This window comes from Ictalurus punctatus, chromosome 19 (assembly GCF_001660625.3).
Source record: "Ictalurus punctatus breed USDA103 chromosome 19, Coco_2.0, whole genome shotgun sequence".
Lineage (NCBI taxonomy): Eukaryota > Metazoa > Chordata > Actinopteri > Siluriformes > Ictaluridae > Ictalurus > Ictalurus punctatus.
This window is the reverse complement of record NC_030434.2, coordinates 26,793,182-26,818,181: the sequence shown is the minus strand read 5'-3', so window position 1 is coordinate 26,818,181 and position 25,000 is coordinate 26,793,182. Positions and strand designations below refer to the sequence as shown.

Below are 25,000 nucleotides of genomic sequence, written 5' to 3'. Positions count from 1 at the left end.
TTACAGGTATGTCTCGTACCTCTCCTGAGCACTCTGTTCTGGTAAAACAGGACCAGCAGAAGCACTAAGGCCAGGAAGAGCAGCGTTCCCAACACAAAGAGAACCAGTGGAGGGGTGGGTGGAGCTTTAGGTGCTGGAGGATTTGGAGGAGCTCTTACTGAAGTTAAAAACACAGAAGAGGATCTTGATACGACACTGTAATCATAAATATTTACAAAAATGATGAACAGTAACAAATATAGTATTGAAACAAATATACATACCTGATGTGGTGGTGGAGGTGGAGGTGGTGGTGGAGGTGGTGGTGGTAGGTGTAGTAGCGGACACGTCTGTATTTACAGAATATAAAGACACTTTCTATCATACAATAAAATATACTCTCACTAAATAAGGGTTATGACCTGCTGATCAGTGTATTACAGTTTAGGGTCTGAGCTTTCAAACTAATATCTAAGATTATAAATAAAAGTTATCAGGTCTTAACACTGGGAGAAAAGTGTAATGAGTGGAGACAGGAAGCTGAAAAGTTAGCACACCCCTCTGACCTGCACAGGTGACTCCAGCAGGAGAGCAGTCAGTGTGTTTCTTCAGGGAATGATGACAGTCCCACAGGTGAATCTCATCCCCTCGACACTTCACTCTGTTCAGCCAGATAGTCCCTTCACCAGGACCAGAACTAACATTCCTATCAGCACTCAGCGCCGACCCACAGCCCAGCTGTCTGCACACCACCTGAGCGTTCCTGATGTTCCACTGATCATCACAAACGGAGCCCCACGTAGCGTTATGATACACCTCCAACCTCCCAGAGCAGCTTCCCTCTCCTCCACTCAGCCTGAGAGACCAGTGCTCTACATCACACACATCACACATGAGGAAACACACCAACGCTGAATAACAGCTCCAGTCACACAGCTCACTACAACACAATGATAATATAACCTTATATTATACTCAACATGCTCTAGTTTACCAAAAATTATTTTGTTTTGTTCTGAAAAAGAATCTGAAACTAATTACAAACATCCTGAAATTCAGCTGCTTATTAAATGTTATAAATAAATACATTTTCTGCAGAATAAAATAATTTGAACAGTAAGATCAGCTTTGGGTTCTGTTTACTGATTTGATCTCTGCTGGTTTAAGTTTCATGAAATGTGAGGAAGATTGATGCCCTCAGGATGGTTATATGAGGAAATACATTAAAGTCCTCAGAAAATGGTTTTATAAACAGATGAGGAAATATTTTCTGTCACTAACAAATGCAAATGAAGAACAGTACTAACAGCTTCTCCTTATATATCCTTACTTGAGCAGTGTTTCTGAGAGGGAAATGAAGAGCACTTTTCTTGTGTACGTAGAGACTTTCCCTCATCTGCAGTAATAAAATACATGCATTAATGAAAAGTCTCACATGCAGCTTTATCTCTCAGAGCAGACTTTTCTCAGACTTCTAACATCAATTTCTGCCAAATACACTTTATATTTCAGCAACATTAGTTATACACTATTCACAATCAAACACTGCAGTTTATGGCAATGTACAGAAACAGAAAAGTCTGACTCCACCCACCTGTGCAGGTAATACGAGCCACCTCATCACCATTATCACATCTGTTCTCTCCCCAGGGTGAAGATGGACACTGCCACAGATTAGAGTCGTGTTTCCTACACTTCAGATAATCCATCCAGTTAGGAGCAGATTTTACTCGTGCTTCAGTGTTTGACACACTGCCACGTCTTCCACAGTTCAGCTCTCGACACACCATGTTTACTGTCTCCTCATCCATCTGATTGTGACACACATTACCCCAGGTTCCATTGTAGAACACTTCCAGATTCCCCACACAGCCCTCCGTGAGTCGGATCTCTTTATACTCTGGTGGAAGAACAACGACTCATACTGAGTATAAATTTGTAATCATTACTTCTGTTGTGGAAATTATTATTTAAAATATGGATAAAATAATCCATTAAATTCATAAACATTAATGTAGATAAATGACACTGTACCTGAGCACACGACTCCTACGTCCTCCTGGTGTCCACATTCACCCTCTTCACACAGCTGAAATCTGCAGTTCCACAGGGACGTCTCGTTCCCCTCACACTCCACCTCATTCAGCCATATGGACCCAGTTCCAGGACCAAACCAGGCTGGTATGTGTGTACTGAGGGCCACTCCACACTGCAGCTGTCTGCACACCACCTGCGCATCCTCAATATCCCAAGAGTCATCACACACTGTCCCCCACGAGCCGCTGTGGAAAACCTCCAGCCTTCCTGCACAGTCTCCCCCAGAACCAACCAGCCTGATGGAGCTGAGGGCGGGGTTAAAGATACCTGCGGAATGGTTCAAAATATGTGTAGACCAAGTGATTCATCTTTTCTCTATTTCACAAATTATATAAGATTAATATTATATTAATTAAAAATTACATTCAATATAATATTTAATTAGGCTGTATATTTAAGACGATATTTTAGAATTCTAAATATATTTATTCCTGTTGTTAATAGCTGCTCATTGGTAGGTGTTGTGCTGCTTACCTGAGCAGGTGATGTACAGCTGTTCCCCGGAGCTGCAGTTGACAGGTTGTGCACTGCTGCAGTTCCCCAGATGAGCTTCACTCCCAGAGCAGCTGAAACCCGTTACACAAATGTGTTTGTGTCCAGTGGTGGATGGAGAGGAGCGGTAGTTCAGCACGGAGCCACAGCCCAGCTGTCTGCAGAGCACAGACGCCTCAGACAGACTCCACGAGTCCAGGAGAACTCTCCTCCAGTCCTGCCTGAAATAAATCTCCACCTCCCCCTGACACTCGCTCCCTCCAAACAACCGCACTCGCCCCTCATGAAACGCCACGGATGATCCTGAAGCAGAAGAACATCATTTAAATATTCTAATGAACACTGACTTCATTCACTAACGTGGTGTAGGTGATGTTAATATCTCACCATTACAGATGACTCCAGCATCGTGTTTATGAGAGCATGCAGCTCGACTCCATGATGAGATGTTACATTGTGACAGGTGTGTCTCCTTCCCCCAACAATCAAACACATCAGCCCAGATGTGGCCACTCCCCTCCCCAAACCAGTCCACCTCCACCACAGCCACAGCACTCCCACAATCCAGCTGTGCACAGAGAACATCTGCAGCTCTCATATCCCAGCCTACAGCACAAACTGTGCCCCAGTCACTGAGGTACTGGAGCTCCACTCGACCAGAACAGGAGTCCGGTCCGTTCACCAGCCGCGCCCCTGTGTGACCTGAACAAACAGCCGAGAGCTCAGTGAAAGAGGAAAATTAACAGAGACAGCTTAAAGTTTGATTGACAGGTATGTGTTCTCTATTTAAACAGAAGTTAAATCATGATACTTCACCAGAACATATTAATCCCACATCGCTGTAATGGGAGCAGGTTGAGTGTTTGAGTGAAGATGATGTTGGACAGAAGTAAATCTCAGATTCATTTCCTCTACACTGAAGCTCCTCTGTCCACACCTGAACCTCCCCTCGGCCAAAAGCAGCTGATCCCAGCACCTCCACAGGAATCCCACAGCTCAGCTCTCGACACACAACCTCTGCATCCTGCTGGTCAAAGTCAGCATCACACACTGTGAACCAGGAACCTCCAAGAAGCACCTCCACTCTCCCAGAGCACCGCTGAGGACCAGCAGTGAGTCTCGACATTCTGTGACCTGTGTTTAATTTAATTGTGTAAATATTGTGCAGATTTTCAATAAGACAGAGTACCCTTACAAACAAAACCCTACAGGAATCCTGCAGGATTTTCATTTCTCTGCATGATGTTTGCTGCTCTCCTGCAGAAAAGATGAAATCCTGCAGGACACATTGACAAACTGTGCAGGAAATGTCTCTAGGTTATAGAATGGAGCCTTCAGTACAACAGAAACATGCAGGAATGTCCAACACACTTGCTGCACAAGGGAAAAATCCTGCAGGACTACTGCACACCTCCTACAGAAATAAAATAAAGTTCCCAAGTACTTCATCTCTCCTGCAGGACAACTTCTTATTTCCTGTAAATGAAACAAAAATCTGCAGGTTACGTGGTGGATAAAATGAATTAAAAATGGTAGATCTGCTTTGAGTGGGAAAAACACGCTGCTTAAACCCTCTTTCTGAAGTCTTTTAGTAGATATGTAGGCATGCTCATTTTAGGCAGTGTTGGGGAGAAGCTAACTAAAAGTACTGATGCTACTAACCTAACTACATTTTTCAGTAGTGTGACAGTGGCTCTGCTACTTTATAAATAGTTTCTCTTTTCCCGTGACGAGTTACTTTTTCAAACCAGTAGCGATGTAGCGTCACCGATCGCTACGTATTTGGTCCAGTTATAACGGTCCTCTTCATTGCATACCTGCGGTGCCCGCTTGCTTCACAGGAATTAAGAGCCTCATTAACTCACACGGACAGGAAGTGACCGTCTGATGGTCACGTAAAGCGACCAACCACAGTTAGTTACGTGATGTATGGGGCGGGTAAATGATAACACCGTAATAAATGAACCCTGGAGTTTATTCTCTGATACAGAGAATATTACTGCTGCTTTGTTGTTAAAAGTCAACACAACACAATGTTTACATTTACTTACAAATAAAATAAAATAAAATCATTCAACAAGTTTATCAGTGCGTGCCGAGGGATTTATTTTATGTTCTGAATACAACAGTCTGATTTTTAGCATAATATAATTATTAGTGCTGTCAGAATTACAGAAGAAATGTTTGAGATTAATTTGAAATATTTAACACGATAAAAAAATTAACACAATTACCGCAGCTGCGTTTTGTTTACTTCCTGTGGTGACTGACCTACGACTTATTAAATATGCGTCATTACATTGTGTTTAATTTCTTTTTGCACAATTACACACAGTTATTCATAAGCTGATTCACAATCATGACAAACTAAAAATGTTACCCATTTAAGTAGCTTCAGTGTAGTGAGCTACTTTCTGTTAGTAACTTGTAGTGTAGTAACTACTTCTTTAAAAGAGCAGCTTGACTGTAGCTTAACTACTTCAAACTACGAGTAGCTTGTAGCTTGAAAAACTACAGTTTTAAAGTAACTTCCCCAATACTGATTTTAGGATAATAAGACATGTTTTAGTCATGAACGACTCAGTGTTTTAACGAATCAGTTGAGTAAATGATTCGATGAGTCATTCACAACGCACAAAAAAGACTTTTTCACACGTACTGGTGTAACGATGTCGTTTACAGAAACGGTCATTAAATGAATCTTTTTGGAGAAAAGATTCTATTCACTGAGATGACGTCACTCTTTGGCAGCATAATCGCACAAGTATTCGAATTCACAAATTCAACTGTCACCAACCGCTGTGTGTCTGTAGAGGTACAGTCCAACTTTTATTCAATCATTTCTTTAATCGTTATGGTGTACTGAACTACTGTTCTGTTATGTGTTTGTAACACAGCAGTTAGTGTAATGTTAGCTCGCTTACTAGCAAACACGGCTAATTTTATTATTTACAGTCTTTAATCTTTTCTCTTCTGTTTTTAGGTGTGAATTGAACTCCGGCTTGGAAACTTTACAGAATGCATCAGTCATCATGTGACATAATTTCAGTGAATGAAATCATTTCTGTGTGAAAATGCTTTTGTTGTGAAGTTATTTCCCCAGTATGTTTCCTGCAGGATACAAACACTCGCCATGTCCTGCAGAATTTCAGATTGATCCTGCACAATAGTCCTGCAGGAAGTGTGTGTTTTAAACAGACCTGCAGGACATCATTCCTGAAGGATAGAATATTAGATGCATATTCCTGCATATTTTCCTTCATAGAATTCCTGCAGGTATTTCTACAGGAAAATGAGCTGAAAATGTGGGATATCTGCAGAATATTCCTGCAGGATTCTTCTAGGGGTTTGTGTAAGGGTCTCAAGAAATCATTCCAATGTCGTTCCAAAATGATTCAAATTTAAATAAAATCTGAATTTATTAAAGATAATTTACTGCTATAATTCAAATTCAGTCAATTCAATCATAATAATTATTTAATTCATTGTAATATATTTTATAAATACAGCAGTTTACCTGAGCAGGTGACTCCAGCATCACGACCATGACCACAGTCATCCCCCCTCCCATCTGATCTACAGCTCTTCAGTGTCGACTCTGATCCTCTACAGCGTACACGAAACATCCAGATTGGTCCTGATCCTGGTCCAAAGTAAGCGTTTTGTGGTGCATTTACAGCCTCCCCACAGCGCAGCTCTCTACACACCACTGCAGCATCGTTCATATCCCAGTTAATACCACACACTGTTCCCCACTGTCCTTCCTGAAGAACCTCCACTCTCCCAGCACAGCGACTTCCACCATTCACCAACCTCACACTGTCTGAGAGAGAGAGAGAGAGAGAGAGAGAGAGGGGTTATATTTTCTTTTTCCTTTTTTTACACACAATTTCTCTCTCTATCACCACACACACACACACACACACACACACACACACACAATTTCTCTCTCTATCACCACACACACACACACACACACACACACACACACACACACACAATTTCTCTCTCTATCACCACACACACACACACACACACACACACACACACACACATTTTCTCTCTCTGTATCACCACACACACACACACACACACACACACACACACATACACATACACACACACACACAATTTCTCTCTCTTTCACCACACACACACACACACACACACACACATACACATACACACACACACACACACACAATTTCTCTCTCTTTCACCACACACACACACACATACACACACACACACCCCCCCCCCACACACACACACACAATAAATCCTGTGTAAACTGTAATCATTAATCGGGACCTGATTCTATAACTGAGGCCTCAGAAAAACCCCTGAGGATGATGTGTGTACGCTCATGTACAGCTTTTTAAATTCTATTAAAATGAAAGACTTTCACTGTTTATAAAGTTACGATCAGTCCAGGAAAATTTCTCCCATTTCAGGATTAAAAATGGTGGCTACTGTTAAAGTGAGAAGTGTGTGATGTTTTAGTGTGAATAATCAGTGTGTACTTACCAGCTGCTGTGAGTGTGAGTGTGGATGAGAGAAGAATAAAAGTCAGACAGATTTCCATCTCCCTCCTCGCTGTACACGATGTGTTCACCTCCACTCGCCCAGAGAGACTGAGAGAAGTGTGTCCCCTCACTCAGCCCCCTACAGAGAGAGAGACAGAGAGACAGACAGAGAGAGAGAGACAGCCACCAATCACACACACTGTTACCTTATTAGAAAGACGAGAGGAAATCATCACACAGCCTCAATAACAAATCAGACGAGGCATCTCTCACTTTCTCCATATATATCAAAATAACGTCAGCGCTGATGAACAGAGCTCCGCCTCCCGCCTCTGAGGTGTGTGACTGAGGAACAGAGCTCCGCCTCCCGTCTCTGAGGTGTGACTGAGGAACAGAGCTCCGCCTCCCGTCTCTGAGGTGTGTGACTGACGAGAGTCGACCACATCACACACTGATTTCAGAGAGAGGAAGCACTCGGCTGTCGTACAGCATTAATGCCTGACAGCTGCACAGAGCAGATACACACACTGATAAACCACTGCAGCACACTGCAACTACATCAGCCACACACACACACACACACACACACACACACACACACACACACACACACTCACACACACACACATACACTTAAACACACACACACACACACACACACACACACACACACTTAATATTTATCATTACTTTATTACAACATTATATAATGATTTAAATAATTTCTAGACTTTTATAACATTTATAACATTTATTTTCTAATAATTTTAAGGAATATTAGACAATTTTGACAATTTTTTAATAATTCTTACCATGTCACTTCCTATTAGATTTTATTTTTTAAATACACAAGCATTTAGTCTGGGTTTCAGGATTAAAAACATGAGTAATTAAATGTAAATGATTATTTAATTACTATTTTTATTACAAACATTAAATTTAGTATCCACAAGATGGCAGTAAAGCACTTCCACACTGAGATTTCTGTTTAGTGAAATGTGTTTTTCTCTTAACTGACCTGCTGAGGGCGCTGTGAGGATTATTATTATTATTATTATTATTATTATTATTATTATTATTATTATTATTATTATTACACTGAAAGTGTACAGGACTCTATTGTTTTCAAAAGGATTATTAGGATTCCTCCGTCAGGGGCCTGAACCAGAAAGCTGGTTTAGATCGCTAATCTGGTAAGTTTCAGTTTAGTTTGGGCGGGGCAACAAATCCTGGAAGAAAACAGCTGGAGAAACAGAGAGGTTAATGGGCAACAGGTCAGTAAGATGATTAGGTATAAAAAGAGTATCTTAGAGAGACAGAGTCTTTCAGAAGGAAAGATGGGCAGAGGTTCACCAATCTGCAAAATCTGTCTCTACAATTTGTGGAACAATTTCAGAATAATGTTCCTGAATGTAAAATTTCGAAGACTATGAATACCTCATCATCTACAGGACATAAATTCATCAAAAGATTCAGAGAATCTGGAGAAATCTCTGTGCGTAAGGGACAAGGGTGAAAATCAATATTTCATGCACGTGATCTTCGGGGCCTCAGGCGTCACTGCATTAAAATCAGACATGATTCTTTAATGGAAATCACTGCATGTGCTCAGAAACACCTCCCGAACTCATTGTCTGTGAACACAGTTCTTTGTGCCGTCCACAAATGCTGGTCACAGCTCTATCATGCAAAGAAGAAGCCATATGTGAACATCATCCAGAAACACCGCAGTCTTCTCTGGACTAAACCTCATTTAAAATGGACTGAGGCAGCGTGGAAAACTGTTCTGTGATCAGACGAATCTAAACTTGAAATTCTTTTTGGAAACCATGGACAGAGCATCCTCTAAACTAAAGAGGGCTAAAGAGGAGAGAGACCATCCATTTTTTTATCCTCGCTCAGTTCAAAAACCTGCATCTCTTAAAATTCAGTTTAAACATTTGATATGTTTTCTATGTTCTATTGTGAATAACATTCAAGAGATTGGTTCAAGAGATCTGCAAACCATTGCATTGTCTTTTTATTTACATTTTATCCAGCATCCCAACTTTTTTGGAATTGGGGTTGTACGTCGCAGTACCGAAACCACTGGAATTTAGTGAATCAAAAATTCCCAAAAATTGAATCAAAAATTCCCATAATACAGCGGGGCTTGTGCGGAGAAGCTCAGGGAAAAAAACGAGTGGGGAAAATGCGTGCCGGCTCTTTTTAAGTATTAAACCTTAAAAGACCTAGATTGATTTTTGGGAAATCTGACTCCTGTATTTTTTTTGTTTTTCTAACATTCTAGCAGTCAGAATCAACTGCCATATATCGTTTTAAATGGGAGAAATATTTTATCAATCTTTTATCATTTAAAATGCCAATTTAAAAAAAAATGTCTGAGAATGATTGAATTATCAGTATAATATTTAGAAAAATGCCAGAAACAATTTGGTGTTTTTTTTTTTTTATTTATTTATTTTTTTTACTGTGGACTCAAACAAAACCTTCTTTTTTCTTTAGAAATTTATACCTGAATGTTTTGACTTCCAAATGAAATTTTGTCTTCATCTAAAATTCCCTTAGCAAGCTATAGCCATTTATTAAAATATTATGCTATGCATTTTTTCAATGAAAAAGTGTATTTTATTTACTGAAAATGTAGATGTGTCCATAAAAGAACATAAACAAATGCAAACAGTGTAACAAGCAGTGAAAACTGTCTTGTGCAACAAAAAAATATTGTTAACGATATAATATTGTTTTTGGGGGATTAAATCAAAACATGGAAACTGGAGTTGACGAGCAGAGAATCAGAATCTAAATCAGTGCTATGGGACAGAGAATAACAGACACACACTGTGCACGTCAACATCATCACTGTCCTGGCTATGGAGTCTGTGGTTCTGAAAAACGTCCTCCAAAATAAGTTTTTATAAAGAATTGTGTCGGTATTTGTCTCTGTTTAGAAAACATTACCTGTTCATTCAAATTGATTTGTTACAACTTTAACGGCCTTCAGGAAATAACCTAGATAACCTAGAATTACAACAGGGCCAGATTAACTGTTTTCTGAATGTTAATGCACTTAAAAATAATTATTGTAGCAAAATTAATGTGACGGTTAGGACTATAGTGTTTAAATGATGGAAGTTATCTTCTTTAACAGCTATAGTTTTTGTTCACAGTGTTCTACAGAGAGCAGGAGACAGAATAAAAAAGAACATCACAGATACAGGGTAAGATCAGAACCAACAACATGACTGTGACACTGACACTGGTATTATAAACCTCTCTGCTGTTATTAACTACTGAGTGATTAGAGTATAGATAATAGATGGACCACGTGTCTCACCTCATCTTCCTACTTCACCATCTCACAGGCACGACCCAGAATCTGCTGCTGTGAATGAACTCCAGAAAAAGTTCAAATTAAACCTGATGAAGAAGTTTGAGTGTTTGAATGGAGTGATAATAAACCTGGAAACCAAACACTCCTGAATGAGATCTACACACACTGATAAACCACTACAGCACACTGCAACTACATCAGCTACACACACACACACACACACACACACACACACACACACACACACACACACACACACACTGATAAACCACTGCAGCACACTGCAACTACATCAGCTACACACACACACACACACACACACACACACACACACACACACACACACTGATAAACCACTACAGCACACTGCAACTACATCAGCTACACACACACACACACACACACACACACACACACACACACACACACACACTGATAAACCACTACAGCACACTGCAACTACATCAGCTACACACACACACACACACACACACACACACACACACTGATAAACCACTACAGCACACAGCAACTACATCAGCTACACACACACACACACACACACACACACACACACACACACACACAAACACACTGATAAACCACTGCAGCACACTGCAACTACATCAGCTACACACACACACACACACACACACACACACACACACACACACACACACACACACACACACACACACACACACACTGATAAACCACTACAGCACACTGCAACTACATCAGCTACACACACACACACACACTGATAAACCACTGCAGCACACTGCAACTACATCAGCTACACACACACACACACACACACACACACACACACACACACACACACACACACACACACACACACACACACTGATAAACCACTGCAGCACACTGCAACTACATCAGCTACACACACACACACACACACACACACACACACACACACACACACACACACACACACACACTGATAAACCACTACAGCACACTGCAACTACATCAGCTACACACACACACACACACACACACACACACACACACACACACACACACACAAACACACTGATAAACCACTGCAGCACACTGCAACTACATCAGCTACACACACACACACACACACACACACACACACACACACACACACACACACACACACACTGATAAACCACTACAGCACACTGCAACTACATCAGCTACACACACACACACACACACACACACACACACACACACACTGATAAACCACTACAACACACTGCAACTACATCAGCTACACACACACACACACACACACACACACACACACACACACACACACACAAACACACATTTAATATTTATCATTACTTTATTACAACATTATATCATGATTTAAATCATTTCCAGACTTTTTTTTTTTTACTGAAGTTTAACATATATTTAATAATAATTAAGGAGTTATAAATAAAGGAATATTAGAAAAATTTGAATCAATAATTTATTACTAAAATTAAAATTTAGCGTCCACAAGATGGCAGTAAAGCACTTCCACACTGAGATTTCTGTTTAGTGAAATGTGTTTTTCTCTTAACTGACCTGTGAGGATTATTATTATTATTATTATTATTATTATTATTATTATTATTATTATTATTATTAGGGCCCAAGCACTGAAAGTGTACAGGATCCTATTGTTTTCGTAAGGATTATTAGGATTCCTCCGTCAGGGGCCTGTACCAGGAAGCTGGTGTAGGTGGCTAATCAGGTAAGTTTCAGTTTAGTTTGTGCCAACCCTGGGTTTTAGGTACCATGAAAGTGGCTCGACTTTTACCGGTGTTCATCGCCATAGTAACTTACGCTCCATGGCTAACCTGCTCCGGGTCAGGTTATGTTCTGGGTAAGAAAACTCCAACCCAACTTGGACTAATCAGCCGTGAGCAAAGTGACATATAAGTGATGCAAATAATTCAACTCCCCAGCGCAAACTGTAAGAAGAGCACATCACAGAGAAACATTTCATTACAACAATTTACAGTTATATTAAAGGAAATTACATGAAAGATGTTGGGGTTATAAGTTTTCAATCCGTGTATTCTCATTGTGAGCCTATAAAAGTAAACTTACACATTTACACAATCAGTAATGTTCCCGAGCTTGGGCAGCTGCAGCGGTGTTGCTTTTTGCAGTTAGTGTAGGTTTAAATTCCTCATATTTAAAACTGTAATATGTTGCACAGTTAAGTTCACTTTGAGGAGACTGTGCTCAGTATCATTTTGTACGTGACAAATAAAGCTTGAATCTTGAATCTATTATTCAGTGTTTTCAGAAATGTGTTAATGTAATTATACTAACACATTTTTCTCTTTATTTTTTTATTTTAAAAATTGCCTTTATATTCATTGCTGTGCTTTTAACTATAAAGTGTACTATTTCAATATATTAACGAAATCCTCTATGAAATGTTCATATACTGACATGCTAATTAGATAGCTTACTGCAGCTAGCTATGTTGCAAGCCAGTTCAGTATTTGTTCATTTATTTATGAATATTTTTATTTTCTGAATGGCTCCTCATAATATCTAAAACGATCGATGAACAACCTAATGTTAATATCACATCTTAATAAACAATATGAAAACAAACACGACCTTTTACATTTCCACAGTGAGAACATTTTATTGCTTTAATACAAACTGCCTTAATCCCCCACTCCACATACCACATGATCTGCCTGTACACAATCTGTTCAAAAGAAACGATGACAAAAGATCAACACAGTGCTGCTTTAATAGTTTAGTATTTAAAAATAATCTAACATAGTTTTTGATCATATAAAATGTTTTGATTACAGTCACTCACACCTCCAGGGTTGGGGGTTCGGTTCCCGTCTCCGCCCTGTGTGCATGTTCTCCCCGAGCATCGAGGGTTTCCTCCGGGTACTCCGGTCTCCTCCCCCAGTCCATAGACATGCGTTGTAGGATAATTGGCATTTCTAAACTGTCCATAGTGTGTGAGTGTGTGTGATTGTGTCCTGAGATGGGTTGGCACCCCGTCCATGGTGTCCCCCACCTTGTGCCCTGAGTCTCCTGGGATAGGCTCCAGGCTCCCTGTGACCCTGTGAAGGATAAACGGTACAGAAAATGGCTGGATGAATGGATGACTAGAGTCATTTTATAAAAGTTTGTTCATAATAAAACTCCACAAGGTGGCAGCAAAGTACTTCTAAATTCACTTATCTGAAGCGGGTTCGGTCACTTCACTGACCTGCTGAGGTGTAGAGGTGTAGAGCGTCAGGATTCCAATCAGGAGTGCCAATCTCAAATGCTTTCAGATTTTTTATAACAATAAAATTATGATTACAAAATGTTTCATAATAATGTCATTAAAATAAAACAGTATTTCAGCAACAATCAATAAATCAACTAGAATCTGACTCATGCATAGATCTACTTCAGAGAGTCTGCTCCAGGTCTCCTGATATTTCTTTCTTTTTGTTTGATTTTATTTTCTTTATATTTTGGCTCAAGTTATCTGAAAGTTATATATATTTATAGTCAGGAGCTGAGGGAACTGGGGATCAGTATAGCAAGACAGTTTCATGGCTGCCTCATCAAACCCATCGAACTGAACACTAGAATTTGGACTGCTACCAAAGCTCAGAGTTCGGACATAAAAGAGTCAAGTCCCCTTTATTTCATCAGCACACTTAAAGACAAGTGTTGGGCAGAGTGCTGAACAATAAAATCCAGCAATTCCAAAAATGAAATAAATCAATACTTTAATAAAGCAATAACAATTAGGGACTAAACAATCGATACAAGGGACTTTAAAAGACTCAAAAGCCTGGGGGAATAAAAAGTGTTTTAAAATGGATTCACCACATGGCTTTATAAAAAGGGGAGGAGGTGAGCAAATGCAAAAGCTGAAGAAGTCCAGCCTCATTATGATGTCATTGCAGAATTTAGTCATTGAGAGATCAAGATATGGTGCTATACCATGCTGAAGAAAACCCCACTAGAAACCCTCATAGAATTTGTAATGGTTTTAATGGTTATAATGGGAATTGTATTGGTTTTAATGGAAGCTATAACAGTCCCTGTGTGTCTCTACTGGTACATTGTTGCCTTCTATTGGTGGCACATTATGCCTAGTGGATACAATTAAGGACCAATAATGGTAATGGTTTTAATGGTTAGCTGATGGTTTGTAATGGTATTTGTAGTGGACACCATTAGAATTTTCCTGTTGTTTCTTTTTTTCAGCAGGGTATACCCATGATCTTCCAATCCAGTGGACATGTTTGTCCTCCACTCAGAAGCGTGTGTACAACAGCTAGTGCACTTTTAAGAGGTGCTGAGCTGACTACCTGCCCAGTGTTATTTATTATAGGAAAAGCTACGGGGTGGATGGCCACAGAACCGTGACCTTCTGACTTTAGAAAGTCACTTCTATTTCCTTATGCTCCAGGCTGCCAGGGCAGTTTCCTGCAGAACTACAAAGCTGATGCTCTCTCTTATATTCATGATCCTGACCTCAAGGAGCCGACCATTATACATTCTGGAGACAACAACGGGAGCAACCTGTGACCCCGGAGCGACTAACAAGCCCCTGAGGGGTGGAGCTACAGGGGCCATCCATCATAAGTTGCCTACCTCACCTGGACACCCTGGAGTTACATCCACACAACAATCACTGACCATGTCAGTGTCAAGACTCCTCATTAGCTACCAGCCAGGTTTTCCTCACACACCATGAAAACATTAGGAATCTATCAACTGGCAGCTTACTGTATTTAGTTCTCAAAGTTGGGTTCAGGAAGTCCGTGAAACTTTACAAAGGGGTCCATGATTTTTCTAATTTTATTGCAGTAGTGGAAATCACAACCCAGCATTATCAGTTATTATGCCTATAAATAATGTCAACTGGAATTGTATTTTATTTGAGTAAAAATGGGTGTACAATGCAGAAATGATGTTGAAAAGAGTCACACATTTAATTAAATACTTTGGGTCTGTAACTGTAAAACGTTTCAGAACCCCTGATTTAGCAGATTCATCTTTTGAATGAAACTTCTATCCATCTGTTTTCTGTAGTGTTTATCCTACACAGGGTGGCGGGGATCCTGCAGCCTATCCCAGGGGACTCGGGGTACAAGGCAGGAGATACCCTGGACGGGGTGCCAACCCATCACAGGGCACAATCAGACATATATTCACACACTACGGACAATTTTAGAGATGCCGATCAGCCTACAACGCATGTCTTTGGACTCCGAGGAAACCGGAGTACTCGGAGGAAACTCACAGGGTGGAGGCAGGATTCAAACCCCCAACTTATAAAGTCAGAAGCCAGGAGCACTACATTTACAAAAGGGTCAGGTTGTGTGACTTCATTTTTTTTTTTTTTTTTTTACTACATATACTAATGTACTACATGTATAGTTGTCTCTAATTTCATTTTTATTTCAGCCACACATATCCATGTGAACAGGCAAAACAGAAAAGACTGAACAAACTGGCTAATAATTAAAAAAAAAAAAAAAAAAAAAAAAAAAGTTAGTAAATTAGCATTCGGCGCGATAGTGGCCCCCAGCGGTCGGTGCCGGAAGTGCAGGCGGAGCGAGAGGGAGCGGCAGCAGGGAGAAATAAAACCGCTCCCGGATCCCTGCACACACTCCTTTATCTGCCCAAAAATACTGTGCAGCAGCCTTAATCTGGAGAAATATCTGGAACAATATTTGGAGAAACATCTGGAGAATCATCATCTGGAGAAATCTGGTCCGTCACTCTTTCCATCAGCCGGACTGCAGCTTTCACTCCAACGCGTCTGTGTGTCTCAGGTGAGAGAAAGGCTTCGGCTGTCATCTCTTACAGAAGCGTTTCTGATGCCGGTTCCAGCAAATTCAGGGCAGCAGAATGACACGTTTCACGGCTGCAGGTGGACACCTGTGTGCATTTTAGATCCACAACGGAAGTCAATTGAGCTTTAATTTAAGCCGCGTGCCTGTGTGTGTGTGTGTGTGTGTGTGCGTGTGTGTGTGTGTGAATTGTTTATAGCTTTCTAGTAACACTCGGAAAGGTGTGATGCTGATGTGATGTGCTTTTAGATGAGTTGCAGATGATCTGTGATCTGATCAATAAATCCAATAACACTAATGACGCGTTACATTTACAATGAAAAGTGGATTAGACTGCAGACCAGCGCGCGCTTCTTTATGGGTGCTGTCCCTTTCCCCTTTATTATTATTATTATTATTATTATTATTATTATTATTATTATTATTATTATTTATTTTTCTGCATATTTGAGGGTTAATGTTGCACAGGTTGAATGATCCGACACCCACAGATGAGATCCTGAGAATGATGTGTGTATTGAATTTAAACCAGAACTGAATGACGGTGTGTCAGAGTGAGAATATTTGCAGTGGGAATGAATGGGACACGCTTCATTGTGTGCATTGTGCTAGATGTAATAATAACGCCCTCATTTTCCCTCCTCTGTCATTGTCATGATTCCCCCTTGAAGCAGCGTGCTCTAAGCGCGAATGCGCGAGCACCTGCTGTTCCATTGTTGACAGTAGTGACATCTGGACACGTGTGTTTTGTTTATGTTTCTGTCATGTCTCCTCCCTGTTCTGTCATTGGCTGGGATTTCACGTGTGTCTGTATTGCCATCAGCTGCTAGCGGTTTAGACGCTGATCATGTCCACATATATACCGCGCGCCTCCCAGCACACAACGCGGAAGATTATCGTAGAGTTAGATTAGTTCGTATAGTAGTCATAGTCACGGTCCATGTTTAGAGTTCGTTCACGCTGGATTATCCGCTCCCAGTTCCTCGTCATAGTTCATGTTTCTCGTTCTGTTTATCGACCCTGTTTTCCGTGACCACGACCTTGATTCATGTTTAACCCTGTGTATGCCTGTTTGCGATCGCCTGACCTTCTCCTGTTTTGGATTGCGTTTAGGGATCACGTTTTGGATTTGTCTGCCTGTCTCTCTTTTAAAATAAACACTGTTCATACTGCACTTGCATCCGTCCTATCTCCGCTCCGTCAGGATACATGACAGTCATTGATTTGTTCCCTCGGGCACGAATAAAGGACTTCTTTTGGACAGACATCATCCAGATAATGAGTTTAATCAGGTTCGAGTAAAAACAACAACAACAACAACACACTGGAATTCAGATGCTGCAGGTTGATCAGATTCCAATCTACACTCGCCCACTCCATCAGCAGTGCTGAATGAGATTCTGACCCGAGGAGTCACTGAATGTTAGACACATTTATTGGGGTTCTCAAGGTTCTCAAATCCCAGCACTGACAAAGACCAAAATATTCAAAATACAAATAATATTTTGATAATAATTTAAATAATAAAATTGTTAAAATACCATCTTCATTATTCTTCAGGTAATATTTCAACATATTTTTCAACCTCAAAAATTCAGGCTGCAAAAATTCAGGTCTTAAAATTCAAGTCTTCACATCCGGGTCTCACAGGAAGAGCAATGGATTGCCGATACTATTGTAACATGTTACTCTGGGCTGCCCCCTAGTGCTGGGATTGTGCAAACAAGCCACAAGAGAAGATGAACCTAGCGGACTGGCATAAAGTTGGCTTTACGTTGGACATTCGATATTCGCAGATATGCGCAAATTAAGGGACCATAACTGACACCTACAGGAACACTTTACAGTTGGTTTTATGACCAAGACATTCTCTTCAAATGATATTGAGCTTTAAATTATGGTATATTTCTGTATATGTCTATACGGTATAAAACATCACAATGTTTAGATATGATTTGACAGCTTATTTTATTAAATATCAAAAATCTAAAAGGTGTGCGTTATACCTGACCCCTTGATGAACAAAAATAACTTTTATTTACTTCATTTATTTGTGTGATGGCAATGCCTACTTTGTAATTAAACTCATCAAAGTTAAATTGGGTTTATTGTGGGTCTGTGTCGATATTTTTCATGTAAGTTGTTAGTGCTAATGTTTTGGCTGTTAGCTGTAAGGTGAGCTAGTTCATGGCTACAAGACTCTGGGTTAGTTGTAACATCAGTGAAACATGTTATAACCTACCCCAAGCAAATGTTTCATTGTATTTATATGTTTTCTTTGAATTTCAGTATGCCTAGGCCTTGGAAGAGAAAGACAAACTGATGGGTGTCTCTCAGCATTTTGAAAAGAGCATCAGATGATGTAAAAGAGCAGGAAAATCTGTACGATCTGTGGGAAAATTGTACGACATTTGCCATGTAACCTTGTACAGATTCTGTAAAAAGAGGAAGATGTTAGAAGAGAAGGGATGAAGGGAACTTCCGAGTGTAGGCTACCACAGTGGAAAGAAGGTCTTCACTGATGAACAAGAGAAAGAACTTACAGAATATCTGATGAGGGCAGCTGATCATTTTATGGACTGTGACCATGTGAGGTAAGTAGGATAAAGAGTAGGATTAGGGATAAGATAGGAGAAAGTTAGAAGAAAATGATCAAATTGTAGTGGTGCCAATGTAATACATACAGATGGATAGATGGGGAAATAATGAAAATGATTACAGGTGAGAGATTACAGGTGAGAGAACTTGTGTATCAGCTTGCTGTGAAATGTGGGTGCACATATCTAAAGACATGGGAGGAATCTTCAAAGGCAGGAGCAGACTGGTTTTCAGTCTACATGAAAAGAAATCCAACTCTGTCCATTAGGAACCCTGAGGACACAAACCTGGCACAGACCACCAGTTTTAATCAACACAATGTGGTAATGTTGTTCAGTTGTTCAAGCTGGTGCACATTTGCTTTTTATTCAGTTTTGTTACACACACTCACTCAGTCACACACACACACACACACACACACACACACACACACACACACACACACACACACCAACCATCCATCCATCCATCTTCTACCGCTTACTCCTTTTCAGGGTCACGGGGAACTGCTGGATTCCGCTGGATGATCTCACATGTGTTTACATTTCTCACTAAGTTGTGTACACACTTGCTCCACACTCTGTAGGGCACACACTCCTCTGTGCATAAGTATTTATCATGGCTGTGAACTTTCCACCATTTTGTAATGTTACAATCTGGACCTGAAATGGATTTTTAAAATTTTTATTTATTTATTTTAAATAAAGTTTAGTGATTGCACCAGCGCAGCTCTGCCTGGAATCTATGAACCTTCTCTGGTCCACTCACCATGTTACCTCCTTGCTTTTTATTCAGTTTTGTTAAACACACACACACACACACACACACACACACACACACACACACGCGCGCGCGCGCACGCGCACCAACCATTTTTTCTTATTTCACAATGTTACGTCTCACCCCAGGGTATGTTACAACTAACCCAGACTATGGGGTGAATTGTAACATTTCACTCCTCGTGTTTGAATCTAAACCATGCCTTTTCTGTTTGTGCTGCAAAGATAACAGCTATGTCATTTAAAAGCAGACACTTGTAACTAGTTTGAAACACATTTTGAACACACTGGCATAAAAGAACTCCAAGATACAGATAGAAATGTCAAAAATGTAACAACCATCCCCGCTCTCCCTTAACATTGAATATGAGGTATTATTTATAAAATGAGGTAAATGTTTTCATTATGTCAATTGATGTGTATTTATGTGTATTTATGTGTATTTATGTGTGTGTTCCTGAGAATAGAAGAGAATTTAATCTTTATTGTCACTGTACAAGTACAGTTAAATTTGGTTTGCAATTCACAGTAAAAATAAATAAATAAACGCATAAAATTAAAAATAAAAATATGGTGCCATATAAGCTTGTGCAATTATTATTATTATTATTATTATTATTATTATTATTATTATTATTATTATTTTAAAATTGATCAATGACCGTCGCAGTACTGCTCAGCGTGGCTCAAGGTCCCTCACCAGAACCTTCACATTATCCCCTCAGTGGTGGACTGGACTTCAACCTCAATCCGGACCGCAGAATCTGTCACATCTTCAAAAAACAGATAAAGACCCACCTCTTCCCTGAACACATAAACAACCCCTAAAAAAATAAATACATAAAGACTTACTCTGACACTTCTTCTGTGATACAGAGAGCAGGTGAGGAAAAAAGGACAGAGAGAGAGAGAGAGAGAGAGAGAGCACGGTGTGTGTCTCTCTCTCTGTGTGTGTGTGTGTGTGTGTGTGTGTGTGTGTGTGTGTGTGTGTGTGTGTGTGTGTGTGTGTGTGTGATTAAATGACACTGCTGAAAAGAGGAGAAAAGTGAAAGTAAATAAAAGGAAAGCCCTTTTCGTGGGTTTAAACCCAGCCTGCTTCCGGTCTCCTCATGTGGACGTGTAGGGATCTTTAACATCTTTTACCAGCCATTAGCTCTGTTTATAACCCATTATATGTGTTTTACCAGCCGTTTATTACTCGATATTTAAGTATTGTATTGTTTTACGTGTCTGAATTTGTTCCCTTTCCAAGACTAGAGATCTGATTTACTAAAATTACTGCAGAATAAAATAAAATAAAACCCAGTTTGAATGAAGGCTGATGAGTGGTCATGGGTACATTAAAAACCATGTAAGAATGCAATATTAAAAGAACATGCACATAGGGGTCAGTTTACCATGAGGAATATTCATTACACTAACCCCATCATTTAACACGTTTCCTGACGCAGCTTCTCGTCCAGTACGTGGTTTATTTTCTGTTTTCCTAAAAAATAAATAATAATAATAAAAAATATGTAAAAACACGCAAATAAAAACTGTCATTTTAAAGTAAAGAAGCAAAATCAGTAATAACTAAAACACATATTTATATTTATAATAAACAATAAATGTATTTTCTGAAATAGTCGCTTCTTTGTTGTGCTCTAATATAGTAACTGTTTGTAATAAAAATAATTCTTATAATTTCACATCCAATTAGATATTGTTTTTAAGAACACATTTAGTCTGGGTTTCAGGATTATAAACATTAACAATTGAAATAAATAAATATTTACTTTTATTAAAAACATTTACATTTTGCGTCCACAAGATGGCAGTAAAGCACTTCCACACTGAGATTTCTGTTTAGTGAAATGTGTTTTTCTCTTAACTGACCTGCTGAGGGCGCTGTGAGGATTATTATTATTATTATTATTATTATTATTATTATTATTATTATTATCCTCACAGCGCCCTCAGCAGGTCAGTCAGGTTACATAACATATTATTATGTAAAACTGCTATCAGTGGCACAAATAGGAGTAATTGTTAAATATATATATATATATATATATATATATATATATATATATATATATATATATATATATATATATATATATATATATATGTAACCCTTAATATATATATCCACACATAATAATAGAAACACAGTGTTAATAGTGTTAGTGTTTAGCTGCGTGTGTATAAGTCATTTGTAAGTGGATTTGGATAAAAGCATCTGCTAAATAAATAAATGTAAATGTAGTTTTTACTGCCTGAGATGTTCTATAAGGACATTGACCACAGATTCATCACTACAAGAGCCACTCACTCAACTCAAACACAGATCACCACATTATACTAAAAATAATCAAAGCACTTTTATTTCACTGAATGTATAAAAATAGATGATTGTTACACAATATGAAAAAGAGCAAACAAAACTGTGTATAATGTAAAATATTTACTTCTTCTCATTGTGGAAAGATAAAAAGTCACAGTTGCTTGTATATTGTTTATTAAGATGTAACTGGCCATCATTCATTTAAAAAGTGAGAATATTGAATTAAACCTGAGATTATAAACAAAATCCTGAGAATAAGGAAACAAACCTGAGAATTTAACATCAAAATATATATTTATGATACTTACATATACTATATCTGGCTTTCAACACAGCCAGCTACCTAATAAACATCACAACAAAAAATGCAGTACAGCAAGCTATCTAATTATCATGTCATAGTATGAATATTTCATAAAGGAATTCTCTAATCCATTTCAATTATATGTTTTATAGTTAAAAGCACAGCATTGAACATAAAGATAAATGTGTTTTAAAATGAATAAACAAGTATTGATTTAAGGAATAAAAATCTTTTTGTTCTTTTGGCAAGTGGCTTATAGTTACTAACACATTTCTAAAAACACTGAATAACAGGTTGATAAATGTAAAACATTCAGATGAATATTATAGCAGTTCAGATGAAAGAATAGGTGAGATAAATGAGGTGTGGTGTGTCAGTGATATTTAAGCTGACTTATAGCATTAAAAGTGTTGTAAAAGAAAAGCTGGAGACACTGCATTAAGTCATATGAAAGGTGATGTAACTCTCCTACTCTATTTGCTAATAACTAGGGGGAAATGAACACAGCTCAGAAAACAGGACATTTTTGGAAGTATAATAAAATCATTTTTTGTGTTTATAAAAGTTGAAATGTAATTTCCTGAGAAAAGGCCTTTGGTGGCGTGTCTCAGTCACATGGTCCCTGTCTTTCTGAGATTTCTCCTCCACGTCATCATATTCTGTAAAATAAATACATTTACCTCTTTAATATATCCTTTGTAGTGTATTAATTGTTATGTAAAACCTTAAAAATACAGTAAATGACGCACTATGTAGGAATGTCTTTAATATTCTAGCAATAAAAAAGTGAAAAAAGGACATTTATCAATTCAGCTTTCTTTATATTAACACAGGCCATGTGTATAAGATGTGGAAGTAAATGAGACATAAATATAGGTCTTATCTAAACTGTTTAATAAATGTGTGAGAGAGAGAAATACTTTGTATATTTTGTATGTCACTAATTGGATAATTGGTTTGACAGGTCTAGGTCAAAGGTCATCATCATCAATTATAAATATTTTAAATCCGGTTCAGGTGCAATCCCACGCACACATACAACTTCTTTCACATATATTGTATTCATACATACTATGGTCATGTGCATTCCCACGAATATCCCCTGTTTAGGTTAACACTCATGAGTCAGGCCTAGGTCAAAAGGTTATGATAATTATCGTTACATGTTCTTTCCTATTGATTTCCGGTGCAAACACACACACACACACACACACACACACACACACACACACACACACACACACACACACACACAGACACACACATACATACAACCCTGTCTATAAAAACACACACACATCCAACCAAAAATATGACACACATACACACACACACACACGCACACACACACACACACACACCTTTTTCCACATTATTTAAAAGGAATGTAAGTGTTATGTACTTAATTACCATAATTATGAAGCCAAGTTTTTAAGTTGACAATCAATTTTTAAATTACGTTGCTCCAATTAGATTTTCTCCAGTAGAATACAACTTTAAGTTATATAACAATAGTAACTAATATCCAGTGTAATTTACAATACAAATATCATACCCAACATCTCTGCAGGTTTTACAGACATAAAAGCACTGAATGAAATGAGCAATATAGACAAAAAAGAAACACTCTGTGTCTACTGCTTTTATACAACTTTCATAGAACTATCCACAGTCCAAAGGCTGCTAATTCTGCTCAGAGTAGACTGACTACAATGGAGCTAGAAGGCTATATGTGCGAATGACAAAAGATTTTTAAAAAATGCACCCATACATGAAATTAGATTCCACACTGTAGTTGACGTTTACACGAATAAGCAGAAATGTAATCATGCTTTTCTTTCCTATAGCACAAATGAAAAGTTCTCTAGATGAGCAGATTTGTCAAATGAAACTTTATCATTCTTTTCCACTGCTACAGTAAACTAAAGAGTAAATTTTCAAATTACACTGCTAAATATGACTAGCATTAGCTATGTGTAGTAGTGCAAAATGGTCCATCAACTGTATTAGCAGGTGTGGCCTATACACGAGTCCACTATTGGTCATATCACAATTGAGAATATTCCCACATTCATTGCTTTAGTAGAATTTAATTGTAAGTGAAATGATACATTAAAATGTCCTTTGTATAGTATGTGTTCAGTCTACAGGTCCTCTAACACAGTCTTAACTGTCTGAATTTGTCCAGACATGTTAAATGGGCACGGACTTGACGTTAGTGACTAGAAGTTATCAAGCCAATTTCGTTAAGTTACTACTATCGCTTTGCTTGTGGAAAGTTGTGGTAATGGGTCTGTGAATTACTTTTTAGACAAAAGCGTTGTGATTATTTTTGATGACGAGTTTCCTGAGACAACCGCTCTGGGTTCTTTCACACACACACATACATGCATATCCCCGGTCTAACACTCCTGAGCCAGGTCAAAGGTCATCACCAACCGTCATTATGTTAATAGGTGTGGGTCAGAGATTAATATCGGTGGTCCTTCACATACTGTAGGGACGTATGTTCAACATTTAAATATGATGTTTTATTTTTAACATATTTATATTTGATGGTGATGACCTGCCAACATAATTATAATTGATGATGACCTTTGACCTAGACCTGTCAAAACCAATTATCCAATTAGTGATATACAAAATATACAAAGTATCTCTCTCTCTAATATGGCTGCACTTGTTAAATGATAGAATGGAGATTACAGAACAGAAAGCTGATATTTAT

The 25,000-nt window shown here is 38.7% G+C and overlaps 2 protein-coding genes across 2 annotated transcripts in view; one reads left to right on the top strand and one right to left on the bottom strand.

Moving 5' to 3' along the window:
- Positions 1-25,000, top strand: part of LOC108261932 (scavenger receptor cysteine-rich type 1 protein M130) — a 102,518-nt gene that overhangs the window by 61,194 nt on the left and 16,324 nt on the right. The gene's annotated exons all lie outside the window — the stretch shown is intronic.
- Positions 400-6,118, bottom strand: LOC124627627 (scavenger receptor cysteine-rich type 1 protein M130). The gene is made up of 8 exons (XM_053688131.1): positions 6,086-6,118; positions 3,385-3,702; positions 2,956-3,270; positions 2,551-2,871; positions 2,014-2,343; positions 1,574-1,879; positions 1,310-1,375; positions 400-851 (listed from the first exon to the last, which is right to left on the bottom strand). Exons 2-8 carry the CDS (start codon positions 3,692-3,694, stop codon positions 457-459), a joined length of 2,043 nt encoding a protein of 680 aa, XP_053544106.1. The 5' UTR covers positions 3,695-3,702; positions 6,086-6,118; the 3' UTR covers positions 400-456.